This window comes from Zalophus californianus, chromosome 2, assembly GCF_009762305.2.
Source record: "Zalophus californianus isolate mZalCal1 chromosome 2, mZalCal1.pri.v2, whole genome shotgun sequence".
Taxonomy (NCBI): domain Eukaryota; kingdom Metazoa; phylum Chordata; class Mammalia; order Carnivora; family Otariidae; genus Zalophus; species Zalophus californianus.
The window spans coordinates 6,538,894-6,553,303 of NC_045596.1; the positions used below are offsets into that span (position 1 = coordinate 6,538,894).

At 49.6% G+C, this 14,410-nt stretch overlaps 1 protein-coding gene across 1 annotated transcript in view; it reads left to right on the plus strand.

Moving 5' to 3' along the window:
• OTOP1 (otopetrin 1) overlaps nucleotides 1-14,410 on the plus strand; it is a 34,710-nt gene that overhangs the window by 18,780 nt on the left and 1,520 nt on the right. Inside the window, exons 5-6 of the mRNA XM_035726092.1 lie at nucleotides 3,319-3,449; nucleotides 6,981-7,909. Coding sequence (XP_035581985.1) covers nucleotides 3,319-3,449; nucleotides 6,981-7,909 — 1,060 coding nt within the window. The remainder of the gene's footprint in view (nucleotides 1-3,318; nucleotides 3,450-6,980; nucleotides 7,910-14,410) is intronic.

The following is a 14,410-nucleotide window of genomic DNA, read 5'->3' on the forward strand; positions in this document are numbered from 1 at the left end:
CTAGAATAGAATTGTTGGGGTCAAGGGCGAGATGTTTTCAACAGATGTGCATTGAGCATCTCACCTGTACCCAGAAACTCCTGGCTGAGTGGAGTGGACTTGCCCACATAGAAAGCACTTTCTTTTATGTGTTTACTCGTGAGGAGGTCTCTCATGCTAACCTCGCCACTTAGAGGCACTATGAGCACGATTCCCATTTGGCAGGTGAGAAAACCAAGACTCTGGATGTTGACTTTATAGCTTTTTTTAAAAGATTTTTTTTTTTTTTTAGGATTGTTGACTTTAAACCCACTGTGATTTTCATGTGTTGCTGTGACCGCAGAGGCCCTCTGGCTTTGCTGGTGGGGTCTCTCTCTTTGCTTTTGTCACTTATGTAATAATGGCCTCAGGACATTGGGCCCATTTCCCTCCAGGCACAAAAGGGTCTTTGGCTTTGCTTTCCACGTGCTCGCTGCCCAGGATAGCAGCTACCAGCCACCTGTGGCCACCGAGCCCTTGAGCTGGGGCTACTTCCAACCCAGATGTGCAGGAAGTATACAATACACACCAGATTTCAGAGACTAGGATGAGAAACAGAATGTAAGATATCTCATTAATAATTTTTGTTGGTATTGCTTATATGTTGATATCATAGCATATTCAATAGATTGGGTTTCAGAGAAAATTATTCCAACCATTTTCACCTGTCCCTTGTCTTGCCACGTTTTAAAAATGTGGCGGCAAGAAAATCTAAAATCACACGTATGGCTCACCTCTGTGTCTCGCACCATCGGTGTGTAGACGGCACTTCTCTAGGCCTTGCACGCAGATGTTTACTCAGATCTGTCATCTGAAGGATCTCCAAGGGATGGGACGCAGCGCTGTGCTTGTTGAGTGATTGGACACAAGTCTCTCCCTGTCTTGGGAACCCTTTGCTAACCCGGATGGAGAGAGACTTGAACAAGATAGGCAATAGAGCTTAATTTAATCTGTTTTGTTTGTAGGGCAAAGTGTTAAAACATTTTTGAGTTACTCGCCACCTTCAGGTTTTAGATTTAGACTTTTCTAGAAAAATTAGAAGATTTGGCAATCCCATAAGTGCATACAACAAAGGGCTAGAGCTGAATGGGGGCTGTTCCCTCCATTTGCTACAGACCCTACCACTCCCTAATGTGGCCCAGACCTGCTTTCTTCATTCACATTTCCTGCCAGGCCCTGAAGCCTTCAGAACTTACCACTCCGGGACTTGCTTCCCCCCCGCCTTGTCTTTTGAGCCAATATTCCACTGTCCCATGCTTTTAGTATGTCCTGGGACTTTTCTCCTGATCTAAGAATTCTCTTTAACTTGCTTCAGTCCTTTTCTCTTCCCCAGAGTGAGGTTTAGAGGAACAGGAGTTCTGAAAGCAGAGCTGAGGGCATACACTGAGATTAGAAGTGGCTCATGGAAGCCTTGTCTTTGTTGTGGTCTGGGGCTATCAGCCCCAAGTATGAGAAGGGTGACCTGGCATGAGGAAGTGATGTCTGCCTTTAGTTTGTAGGAGAGTTTCCAGGTCAGACCAGCAGGAGGCTGCGGGGAGCTTGCACAGCACGCCAGGCTCCGGCAGCAGGTGGCACGGATTAATTATCTCATCGGGTTCATGGGCCTGGGATTGGACAGGGCCGTTTGGCCCGGGAAAGAGGAGAAGAAAAGGGAGCTGTGTGCATTATAAGTAAAAGAAAAGGAAGCCTGAGGCAAACAGCATTGTCTGCATTTGTCCAAGGATCTATCCAGTGCTTCCCAGATGCCCCAGGGCAGGCTGGCCACAATCCATAGAGCTGGGCAAGCTCAGGGGCGAGCAGATGGGCAAACACCTGTCTCCTTCTCTACGTGTGCCCGGTCATTCTGCAGCTGTCCAAAGAAGCCAAGGTTCAAACGAGGGAAGTTTGGCTTGCGGTCGCTTGTGGGAGCCCCAGAGGGGTGGGCTGGGGTTAACACTCAGAGGAGAGGAAAGGTCAGGGTTGAGGACCCAGTTGTACCAGTTTTCCTGCGGGCAGATCGTGGACAAGTGTACTCTCGGTTAGACGGGTTGGGGCATGCTTCCTCTGGGGCCTGTGCTCTCCACCTGAGGAGCCATCAGTTCTGCATGCTTCAAGGATGCATCTCCCAAATCACCAGGATTTGCTGCTTCTGCTACATGCAAGGCCCATTGTTAAGTGCCTGGAGACTACCAGTGTGCATACGTCTTAAACCTCAAGCATGGGGAGACTGGGGGTTTTGAGACAGGCTCTGATCCCATTGGAACCATATTCCTCACAGACCTCTCTTCTGTGCCAGAGTCCAGTGACCACCTTCCTCTTCATCTTCTTCTTCCCGGGAGTGGCTTGGCATTGAGGCAACGGCAGGCCCTGGAGGTCAGACTAGGACAGCTCTGTTGCTTAATAGTTCTTCAAATCCCAAGGCAGCTACTGCCTTTTATTTGTGACCTCAGCCTAATTCCTGAATCTATCTGAGACTCCAGCAGCTCAGCATGTTGCCACAGAACAGACTCTTTCTGTGCTCTCCCTCTGCCATTCTCAGTGGATTAGCGTTTCATCCCATGCTGGTTGCTTCATGGTCACAAGATAGCTGCCAGAACGCCAGCCTTCGTGTCTGTATTCAAGGCTGGAAATAAAGGGGAGAGGGACAGTGAGTAGGCTTTTCTTATTCTTATCTCTTTCATCACAAAAGCAGAAGCTTTCAGTAGTGCCCAGTAATCTTGACCTCACATCCCACTGGGCAGAGTGGCCATGCCTAGCTTCAGGGGAGACAAGAGAGCAAGTCTCTGACCTGTTTCAGTTTCCTTAGAGGTAAGTGGTAAGACAGAAAGGGTGTATGATGATCATTGGGTTGGCCAGCCAACAGTAAGGGCTTGCTCAACTCTCCAGATTTCCAGTGTAGCCCTTCATCTTCCCCTCATGTTTCTCTCCTCTTCCCTTCTGGAAGAAAGGGTTTAGGGTATGGTGGGGATGGTGCATGCTTTCAGTAAGTTTCCATCACTGGACCCCTGCTTCCAAGACCTAGTTTCTTTTTGTCCCATTGACAATGAGTTGAGTACTGGCAGGTTCAAGATTATGAGAGAATGCCAAGACTGTGGTTTTGGAAGTTCCCATGGAACTGCCTCTCCCCAGACAGGGACCCACCCAGAGTCTGAGCTGCCTGGTGAAACCAGAATCATGGCTAAGAAGGAAGCATGCACATGTGTGTGTGTGTGTGTGTGTGTGTGTGTGTGTGTGTAAGCATGCGTGCAGTGTCTCCATCTCACCCCGTGGGGCTTGGAGCTTCCCAGGGCTGCTCAATAACAGAGTCCTTGTGTTTTTCAGGTTTGGGGTGATACACTCGGTGTTCACCAATCTGCTTCTGTGGACCAATGGCGTCCTGAATGAATCAAAGCACCAACTTAATGAGCACAAGGAACGGCTCATCACTCTGGGCTTTGGGAACATCACAATAGGTGAGTGATAAGAGTTGCCCTGCCCCCATGCTGGAACCTCTTGGAAACCTGCAGAGACCAGAATGTTCAGGGATGGAGCGGCAGGGTCCACCCAACTCATCATTGGCCAGACAATCATCTGTTGTTGAAAATCTTTCAAAACCTCCTAAGTCCCTCATCCTGGTTCCATAAGTAGGATGTGCTGAGCATAATTAATGGTTTCTTCGGTGACTCAGGGACTTGTTAGACCCAAGGGTTATCATTTAGGGTACCATTTCTCACGGTAGAGTTTGGTATGGAAGTCAATGTCTTTGTTTACAACTCTGGAAGATTGGCAGTCATTGTGCTTTTAATTAAGCCTCTATTACCAGTTCATTTGACTAAAAGTATAGCTTTAAAATACCCAGAGAAGTCTAAGGGTTGCCGTTAATTGGTTTTAGTTTGTTTGAAGTTTTTATTGAACTCTTCTGGGCTTGCACTTTTGGCCCATCTTCATTCCCTCTTGCTCCTATTTGAGAGCGCATGATGCCAATCAACCTACTGCCAAAGTTCTTTAGCATTTATGACCTGTTGCTTCTCTATTAGGGCAATGGGATGGGGCTCATGGGAATGTGGAGAGGGGAAATGTACCGGGAACTGGATATCCCAGATTTGGGTCTTGTTCTCATCACGTCCTGGCTGTGTGACTTTTGGAAGCCATTCAACCTCTCTGGGCCTCCCTTTCCTCATTCATAGAGTGAGGAGACCTGTACCAGGCACTTTCAGGGGGTCCTTCCAGCTTTGATGTATTACACTCTACACTCACTGTACGACCCCAGGCCCATCACCGAGGGCAACTTCATTTTTTTTTTTAAAGATTTATATATGTATTTGAGAGAGAGAGAGAGAGAGAGAGAGAGAGAGAGCAAGGGGGGGAGGGGCAGAGGGAGAGCTAGGATCTCAAGCAGACTTGAGATTTACCACCCAGCACGGAGCCAGACTCTGGGCTTGATGCCTAACTGACTGAGCCACCCAGGTGCCCTGGGCGCAACCTTAAAACTGTTTCCTCACCAGTTGGGTGGGGATGGTGAAATCAGGGATACATGCTACTTCTTTACCTCTTAACCCCTGCTCTACCCTGGCAGCCCGCTCTTGGGGAAGTCCTTCTCTTTTCCTTGTTGGTGCCCATAACAGTAATAGCAGTGAAAACAACAACAACAAACTTTTATTAAGTGTCTACTGAGTGTCTGGCAGGCTACTCTAGTCCCTCCACGTGGCACATTTAATTCTGGACCCAAAACACCATGGGGTAGTCAGTGTTGACTTTATCATACGGATGAAGCCATCAAGCCACAGAGAAGTTAAGTAACTGGTCCAGGTTCACACAGCAAGTAAATGATCGAACCAGGATTTTATTTGGCTCCAGGAACTTCTGTGGAAAGATGGAATTGGATAAATTTACAAAGAAAGGACTCCATCAGCTCTAACATTCTGTTCATCTGAGACTTTCTCCTCGATTTCTTCCCCTAACTTTTGCGTAGTAGCATACTGGGTTACAAGGGATGGGAAACTCCTCATGAATTCAAAATTGCAGTATTCTGCAAAGGTAAGGTGATTTGTGCTGCCACAAAGCTTTCCATTTGGTTTTATACCTGGCATATGCAAATCATAAGCTAAAACAATGACAAAGTGCAGAGAAAAAAAAATCTACAATATCACCTACCCAGAAATGCAGTTCCATGCTGTTAATATTGGCTTATTTCTTTGCAGTGTTCTATTTATTTATTTATAGTTAAGATCATACTATATATATATTCAATCTTTTTTTTGACTGCAGCCTATAATAAGAAATAGACCTTAAGCTGCAACCTGAATGCACACAGACCTGTGTGTGTACACACATATGTCATGAAATAATAACCTTACCATATTAGAGACACATTTCTATTGTTACTGATGTCATTCCACTGCATTCTGTTCTATTCCATGACAAGTCTACTCTGTTGAAAAAATATATTGGCAGCTACCTGCTAAATTGATTTCACAACTGAGTACTGAGCTGTGATAAGCATTTAGAAGATACTGTATATACAATTTTTTCTTACTTATTTCCATTGTTATGTAACATGATTATTTTCCTGTATCATTAAAACACAACTTAATTATAAGTGGTAATGGCTGCCTACTATTCCATCGTATGGATGTACCAAAATTCACTTAACAGTTTCTAAATTGTTGGGCACTAGAGTTTCTCTCTCTCTCTCTCATGTGCATGCACACACACAAACACACATGCACACACACAGTTTTACCTAATTCTTTGATCACATTTTTGACTTGTCCCTTAAAATAGATTGGAATTATAGGTGAGAGACTATAGCTGTATCCTCTTTAAGGCCTTTGTTACATATTTTATTATTTATTTACAGCATTTTCGCTCCTTCTTATGAAATAGTTTTTTTTAATTTAAATTCAGTTAGCCAACCTATAGTAGTACATCATTAGTTTCAGGTGCAATGTTCAGTGATTCAGCAGTTACGTATAACACCCAGTGCTCATCATATCACGTGCCCTCCTTAATGCCCATCACCCAGTTTGAAATAGTTCTTCATACCATTGCCAAGTGCCTTCCAGAAGGTGGTGCCCACTCGCGTGCCGTATCGAATATTCTTAGGAGCAAAGTCTTTGCTAATGAGAAGGGGCATTTTCCCTCACAAAGTTATTTTTTGAAACAATAATTTAGGGGCACCTGGGTGGCTCGGTTGGTTAAGCGTCTGACTCTTGGTTTTGGTCTAGATCATGATCGCAGCGTCATGAGATCCAGCCCTGTGTTGGGCTCCATGCTCAGCAGGGAGTCTTCTTCTCTCCCTTCCTCTCTACCCCTCTCCCCACTTGCACTCTCTCTCTCTCTCTCAAATAAATAAACAAATCTTTAAAAGAATCCAATAATTTAAAAAATCACACACGTAAATAATATTCACAAAGAAAGTTTAGAGAATACAGGGAAGCAAAACCTACAGGTAAGTAACAATGGACACCTTACACTTACACAATGTTACATGTCAATTATATCTCCATAAAGATGGGGGAAGAGACAAGATAGAACTTCCTTCTACTGAAAAGAAAAAAAAGAAAAGAAAAATTCCCTGCCATTTTCTCACCCAGAGCTAACCATTGTTAACCTTTTAGCTTATATCGTTCCAGATTTTTTCTGTGTCTGTCTGTCATCTATCATCCATATACTTATAGTTTATAAAAATGGAATTATATTCTATCCTCTTTAGCAAGCTTCTTTTGTTCAGCAGAATCTCGTGAACACCTTTATATGTTAAGTAAATTTCCACAATACCATTCACAAGGGCTGATGTATTTCCAAAACTCTGATTCATGCAGTTAGTACTCATGGCTGTCAATATAGCCATGATATCAAACATGACAATAAGCCACCAAACAAAGCTTTAATTCAATGGGAAAACCCACGTGTGAATCCTCAGTGAAAATATTTCCTTGTGCTTTTCCACTTGCCCACTGACCATGCTAACCACCCTCCAATGCATGTCCTCTGGCCCCCAGTCTTGGATGACCACACGCCTCCGTGTAACTGCTCGCCCCCGACGTTCTGCTCTGCCATCTCCCAGGGGATCTACTACCTCTACCCCTTCAACATAGAGTATCAGATCCTGGCTTCCACGATGCTCTACGTCCTGTGGAAGAACATCGGACGCAAAGTGGACAGTCAACAGCATCGGAACATACAGTTCAAATTTCCCGGGGTCATGGCGGGCTCGGTCCTGGGCCTGACTGTACTAGCCGCCACGATTGGGATTGTGGTGGTATATCTGATTCAGATCGGGCGCTCCAAAACCAAGAGCGAGTCAGCACTCATCATGTTCTACCTGTATGCCATCGCCTTGCTGATGCTCATGGGGGCCGCGGCACTGTTCGGAATCTGGATTTACAGGATAGACGAGAAATCTCTAGATGAGTCTAGAAACCCAGCCCGCAAACTGGACGCGGACCTCTTGGTGGGCACTGCCTCCGGCTCCTGGCTCATCTCCTGGGGCTCCATCTTGGCCCTCCTCTGTGCTGAAGCCCGCCCCCCCTACACCTGGTTCAACCTGCCCTACTCCATCCTGGTGATTGCTGAGAAATACATCCAGAACCTCTTCATCATTGAGTCCGTTCACCGGGAGCCGGAGAAGCTCTCTGAGGACATCAGAACCCTGCGGGTCGTCACAGTCTGCAACGGTGATGCCACGCCCCTCGCCTCGTCCTGCCTCAAGAGCGGAGCTGAGACCGTGGACGTGGTTTCCCTGGGCAGTGAGATACCACATGTGGCCAATGGAAATATGCGTCTGAGAGAAGGCTGTGGCAGAGAGGCGGGGGAGGGGAGCCGGGAAGGGGCCCCGAGCCCAGCCTGCCACCCCCGTTGCCTGCAGGGCCATGCCAAGAGAAGAGTGTTGAGGAATATTGCAGCCTTTCTGTTCCTCTGCAATATCTCGGTAATGTGCATTAAGTTATTTATCTTAAAAACGACCAACCTATTTTCCTTGCTTTTTTCAAATAAGGAATGGAGGCAGGTTATTAGCAACATGATTTAAGTGTAAGGTTAAAGAATGAGGCTGGAATGAAAGCCTCTGTTCTACAAATCCACTTACTGAGTACTGTTGTGTGCTGGCGGCTGGGGTCGGGGCTAACAATCGCAGCTGAGAAGACTCAAGGTCTGTAGGCACCACTCTCCCGAGTGTGATCTGAAACAGGCCCCCCTACACGGAAGTCAGGGAGAGACAGCAGAGAGAGGCAGGTCACTCCAGCTTTGTAGGTGATGGTTTTCATAAGTCAAGGGAACTTATATACAAGGCCTGTCTTGGGCAATAGTAAGGTGAGTGAATTTCTGCACCTGTCTGCCAATTGTAAAATATATATATATATATTTACACAAAGAGAGAGAGATGAGAAAGAGAGAGAGAGGGAGAGGCCTTAGCTGGGCTCGGTCATGTATACTATACTCTCAACACCACATCCTTATTTCAATACCACTATGTTCTTAACACCACACCCTTATTTCAGGGCTGTGTCCTTGGAGCAGCCTCTGGGAGGGAGAAAGGCCAACAGAACCCACATTCCAAGGACAAGGCAGGGGGTGAAGAGCCTCTGAGTGCCCCGGTCCAGCTCAGGGGTCAACAGGCAGTCATGTCCTTTTTGATGACCTTCTCCAACAATCTCTTTCTCAGAGAGGTCACAGTCTAGGGAGGAGGGACACAAGGGAAAAATATACAGTGAGTAGGGCAAGCGTTGGGACAGGTATGTGCAAGGTGTAATGGGAACATGGATCCAGGGAGGGACTTCAATGAGTCAGGGATGCTTGAAGTGAGGTCCAGGCTCAGTTAGGAGTGCTTTTGGCTGCAAGGAATAGAAAGCTTGGCCAGCAGGATCTTCAGTCTTAAAGATAAGAATTCTGAAGGTTGGCTACTTGGGGCTGGCCTGGCAACTGAGCCCTATCATCAAGGATCCAGGTACTGTTCATCTTTCCACTTCACCATGCTTAGTGTGATGCTTGTTGCCACATGGTCACAAGGTGGCTGCAACAGCACCAACCATCACATCTGGGCTTAAGACATGAAGAAGGAGAGAAATATTAGTGCCAGGCAGAGGCTTTCACATGGCCACCTCTTGTTGCAAGAGAGGCTGGGGACGTGGAAGGTTTGCTTTCCAGCCTTTGGTGGAAAACAGCAATGTAGAAGATGTCCAGTAACTCAGTTTTGGCTGCCTCCATGTCCAGGAATGCTGGAAGTTTACCAGGTGGCTAAGGCAAGCATAGGCGTTTGGAGCAGAGGGCACATGATGTTCAAAGGCACAGAGGCAGAAGACACTCTGGTCCATTTGGGGAGCAGCACGTAGTTTAGCACGAATTCCATAATGTCAAGGAGGGCAGTGGTGGGGGAAAGAGGAAGGCAGGTCCAGTTAGTGGGTCTGACTTGAGCGAACTTCATAAGCCTGGCTGAGTCTGGTCTTTATGCTGGAGGCAATAGGGGCCCCTCTCAGTTTGTGCTGTGGAATGATCAATCCCCTTAGCAGCAGGTGTGAGAAACTGGAGAGAGGTAAGCCCAAGGGCCGGGACACCTGAACAGAAGCCCTGCATCTGCCCAGATGGGAAATGATGGGCACTTGATCCAGAGCAATGGGCCTGAGGATGGAGAGAAAAAAAGGAGCAAAAAGCATTGTGTGTTGTTGGGATTTGTTCTGGAGATTCACAGAAGGATGCCAGGGCTCGGTAGAGAGGAGGGTGGAGTGGCCCCTGGTACCACACAGGCCTCTTGATGACTGGCTGGTGGCATGGTGGGGATGCCCCGACCACGGGGCCTGCCTGCTGTCATGGTCATCAGCAACCTGCTGCCAGCTTCCAGGTCATCCGGGCTACTTTGTTTCCCATCAGCCACTGGCTCTTGAGCTACCTCCTCATTTCAGTTGGTGCATGCCCAGGGACTGCACATTCTGATCTGACTCTAAGGCTACAAATTGAGAGGGTCCGTCTGAAGCCATAAAGGCCACGTGTCTGCCCATCAAATCTGATTCTTGCTTTGGGTCCCCCGGACCTCGGTCCCCCTCCAGGTTGGCAGACAATTACGAGGAGCTCTGAAGGAAGAAGGGGATCCCAGAAGAGTGTGGCTCCAGGTGGGCCCTCCTCTTTCATTGAATAGGCATTTATGGAGCACCTGCTGTATGCTGGGCACTATGCGGGCGCAGCAGTGGACGAAGGAGTTAAACGGGAAGACAAGAGAGATCGATATTAGTGACCACAGCGGGGCTGCCTTTTATGTGAGGCTTGTATTCCCGAGAACGGTGTATCAGCTCATCTTATAGGGTCAGAGTTGGTTGCAGAACTCCCCTAAGGTGTATCATTTTTGTTCCAAACCCAGAGGGGTGAGTAGATCTCTTTTCAGCAAGTTCAGGAAAGCTACTTTCCCCCTGGGTTTCTTTGCTTGACCGCTGCTGAGGAACTTGGCTTGCAAATGTGGACGAGCTTGAAGACGAAGAGCAAACGCAACAGTAGAATCAAGTGGCAACTGATGGTCTGTTGGGACCCAGAGGCCAGCCTCGGGGCTCTGTCCCAGGAGGGGAACACCTGCTGTGTCTCCATGTCTGAGCTCTGCCCTCGATGTCCCCAGGCCCTGCCTCTGTCACTGGAGAGTGAGCCAGAGGACAGAAATCATTGCTGGGTGATTGCGAGGGTGCCCCCAGCCGACTCCATGGGCAGCACTCGCAAGCCTGCGGTGGGTCCCACAGGAGGGCATCTGACAGAGGGCGGGAATTGCTCTGCTTCAGGACCAGGTGCTGGTGTCCAGGTGGGGACAGCAGCTGGTCGTGGAGTGGACAAAGAAGGGTGGTGGGGGGGACGATGGCGTTTAGGGTGTGGTGGAACACGGGGTTCTGGAGAGAGGGTGGCAGGTGAGGGTGGGGGAAGCCCAGGCAGAAGGACAGGCACGGGAGGAGATGCACAGCCAGGCAAGACTTGCTGGAAGTGCTTCAGGAGCAGAAAGGGAAATCCCAGGTGGTGAGTGAGGGCGGGTAAGGGGAAGGATGCGTGAGAGGCGCCAAGGCAGACCACGCAGGGCCTCCTGAGCCACGGCCACAGCCAGGACAGAATCCTCAGTGCAGCAGAAAACCACCAAAGGGTTTCAAGGTAGGGACGGGATCTGATTCATGCTTCTTTTCTTTTTTAATCCAGCTCAATTTTTAATTGTAGTGAATAGCACATAACATAAAATTTACCATTTTAACGGTTTTATTTATTTATTTTTAACGATTTTATTTATTTATTTGACAGAGAGAGCATGAGCTGGGGGAGTGGCAGGCAGAGGGAGCAGCAGGCAGAGGTAGCAGGGAGCAGAGCTGGGAGCCCAACGCGGGACTCGATCCCATGACCCCGGGATCATGACTTGAGTCGAAGGCAGACTCTTAACCTACTGAGCCACCCAGGTGCCCCCCCATTTTAACCATTTTAAAGCCTACAGTTCAGTAGTGGGAAGTCCATTCACGCTATTGTGCACCCCCTGCCACCACCCGTGTCTGACACCTTTCCACCTTGCAAACTGCAGTTCTGTAGGCACGAAACAGCCCCCGTGCCCCCCACCCCAGCTCCTGCCAACGCCACCCCACCTCCTATCTCTGTGAGTTCGACCACCCCATGTAGCTCATGTAAGTGGGATCACACGGTATTTGTCTCTTTGCCACCAGCTTATCTCATTCAGCATAACTCCCCAGGGTCATCCACGTGGTAGCGTGTGAAGTGGGGGAGATGTCAAGAATGATGCCCCGGTTCTGACTTGAGCTCCTGGGGAGATGGTGATGCTATTTATGGAGGCAGGAGACTTTGAAGGGGAGGCAGGCTCAGGGAGGGCTCGGCCTGGAAGGAAGCCCCTGAGTTTAGTACTGGACACGTGCATTTTTGCGGTGCTTTGAGACACCCAGGTGAACGTAGCCAACAGGCTGATGTTTGGTTTCCTGCTGCTGCGTAACAAATGACCCCAAATGGAGGACAGAAACGACAGCTGTTTGGGGCGCCTGGGTGGCTCAGTCGGTTAAGCATCTGACTCTTGATTTTGGCTCAGGTTATGATCTCAGGGTCATGGGATCAAGTCCCCCATTGGGATTCTCTCTCTCCCTCTCTAAAAAAAATAAAACAACAGTAACAACAAAAAACAGCAGTGTGATTAGGTCTTATGACCTTGTGGGTTAGAACTTCTGGCAGGGCTTCGCTGGGACATTCTCCTGTCCCTCACGGCATCAGCTGAGGCTGGTGGGCGGGCTGGGCTACAGGGTCCAAGATCTGGTGGCTGGGGTGGGGGTGGCTGGGAGGGCTTAGCGGGACCCTCGGCAGTATCTATACATGGGCTCTCTAGTATGGAGAGTGGGGGCCTCAGGGTTCTTATGTGGCAGCTCAGGGCCCCAGAGCCGACCTGCTGGGAGACCAGAAGTGCCAGTCTATTAGGGCCTGCCTGTGGATGTTGTGTGGCATCAGTTCTGCCATATTTTATGGGTCAAGCGGTGACAGCATCCCCCAGATTCAAGGGAAGGGGACATAGACCCACCTGCTGATGGGATGAGGAGCAAGAACTCCAGCCAACTTAATAGCAGATATAAAGATCTGGATTTCAGGAAAGGGGGGGTCTGTCCTTCCTTTCTCTGTCCTCTGTCTTCCCTCCCTCCTTTCCTCCATTCCTCTCTCTCCTGAAGATCTATCCACTGGGTGTCTCCCGAGGGCCAGCATGGCTGTGCATGATGGGGGGCAATATGACTGAGGTCTCGCCTTCCTCCTGGTCTTGGGGGGCTTGCAAACCAGATGGCAGAGATGGCAATAAGCGTTAAGCAAGACACACCTTATAGTGACGTGTGCTCCGCAGAGAACAGGTAGAGAGGGTGTGAGGTTGCGCCTGGCGGCTGTTTCAGATCAGAAGGCCCGGGTTGCTGAGAGGGGCTTTCTCTCCCACCACATGATGCGCCATGTGCCTGGGGCCCCAGGGGTGCGGGACATCGGGCAGCAGGGTTAGCAGGTTGGCGAGGGATCAGCCAGCGGAGAGAGGGCTTTATAATCCCAGGCAGGGGTAGATTTCATTTTAAGTACGCTATGAAGACTCGTGGGGCCTTAATCAGGGAAGGGACATGATCTTATTGGCATAAGAAACGGGTCTGGCATCTGAGTGGTGAATGCACCTGTCCGAGGGCACGGCGTAAGCCAGAGAGCAGGCAGGAGGCTACTGCAATGGTCCCGATGAGAGTGGAGAGTGGGGGCCTGGGCAGGTGCACGGGGGCAGAAATGGCTGCACGGCTGCCTGGGTGTCGTGGAGGGACGGTCCTCCAGGCTCGCTGATGGGTTGGGTGGCAGGCGGAGGGTTCTGAGGGTGAGCAGGTAAACAAGGATGACACCTGGAAGTTTGATAGCAACGGGGAAGAAGATGTTGCTAATGGTAGGGGGGAAGTTTGAGATGCAGGTTAGACACCAAGCAGCCCATGGGGTCCTCGAGGGCGGAGTAAGTGGGCGATTCAGGCTCGGGAGTCATCAGCCCATAGTGGGTACTTAACAGCCAAGGCTGGGGGAGCTCATCCAGGGGTCACGTGTGTAGAGGAGAGGACCCAGGGATGAGCCCCCCAGCCAACTGTGAGAGACTGAGCAAAGGAGGAGCCAGGGAGGAGTAGCCGGAGTGGTGGGAGGAGCCTGAGAAGCAGAGCCTGAGAAGAGGGGGGCAGAGATCCGAGGTAACGCCTGTACAGAGAGCCGGTATCAGTCAGCTCCTGCTGTGTAAGGAATCACCCCACACTCAGCAACTCCAACCACACCTCTTTGTCATGGTGTCTGTGGGGCAGGAATCCAAGCACAGCTTCGCCGGTGCCTCTGCCAGGGTCTCTCACTGGGAGCAAATGGCCCAACTGGGCGCTGCAGCCGCTTCAAAGCGGACTTCTGGGGGTCTTTCCCAACCTGCTCCTGGTAGGTTGTTGGGCTGAGGGCATGCGTTCCTTTTTTTTTTTTTTTTTTAGATTTTATTTATTTATTTGAGAGAGAGAGAGAATGAGAGATAGAAAGCACAAGAGGGAAGAGGGTCAGAGGGAGAAGCAGACCCCCTGCTGAGCAGGGAGCCTGATGCGGGACTCGATCCTGGGACTCCAGGATCATGACCTGAGCCGAAGGCAGTCGCTTAACCAACTGAGCCACCCAGGCGCCCTGAGGGCATGCGTTCCTTGAGGGCTGCTGGGCTGGGACCTCCCACGGTGCCTGGCCACAGGGCAGCACACAACAGGGGGCAGCTCCCACTCTTGCAGGAGGGCGTGAACAAGATGGACTCTGCAGTCCTTTTGGCATCTAATCTCAGAAGTGACACCTCATGACTTCTGTCATATTCTGATGGTAGAGGCAGGTCACTAGGCTCAGCCCGACTCAAGGGGAGGGGGTTCCACAAGAACATGACTCCCAGGTGGTGGGATGGGGGGGATGTCATCCGAGAGGC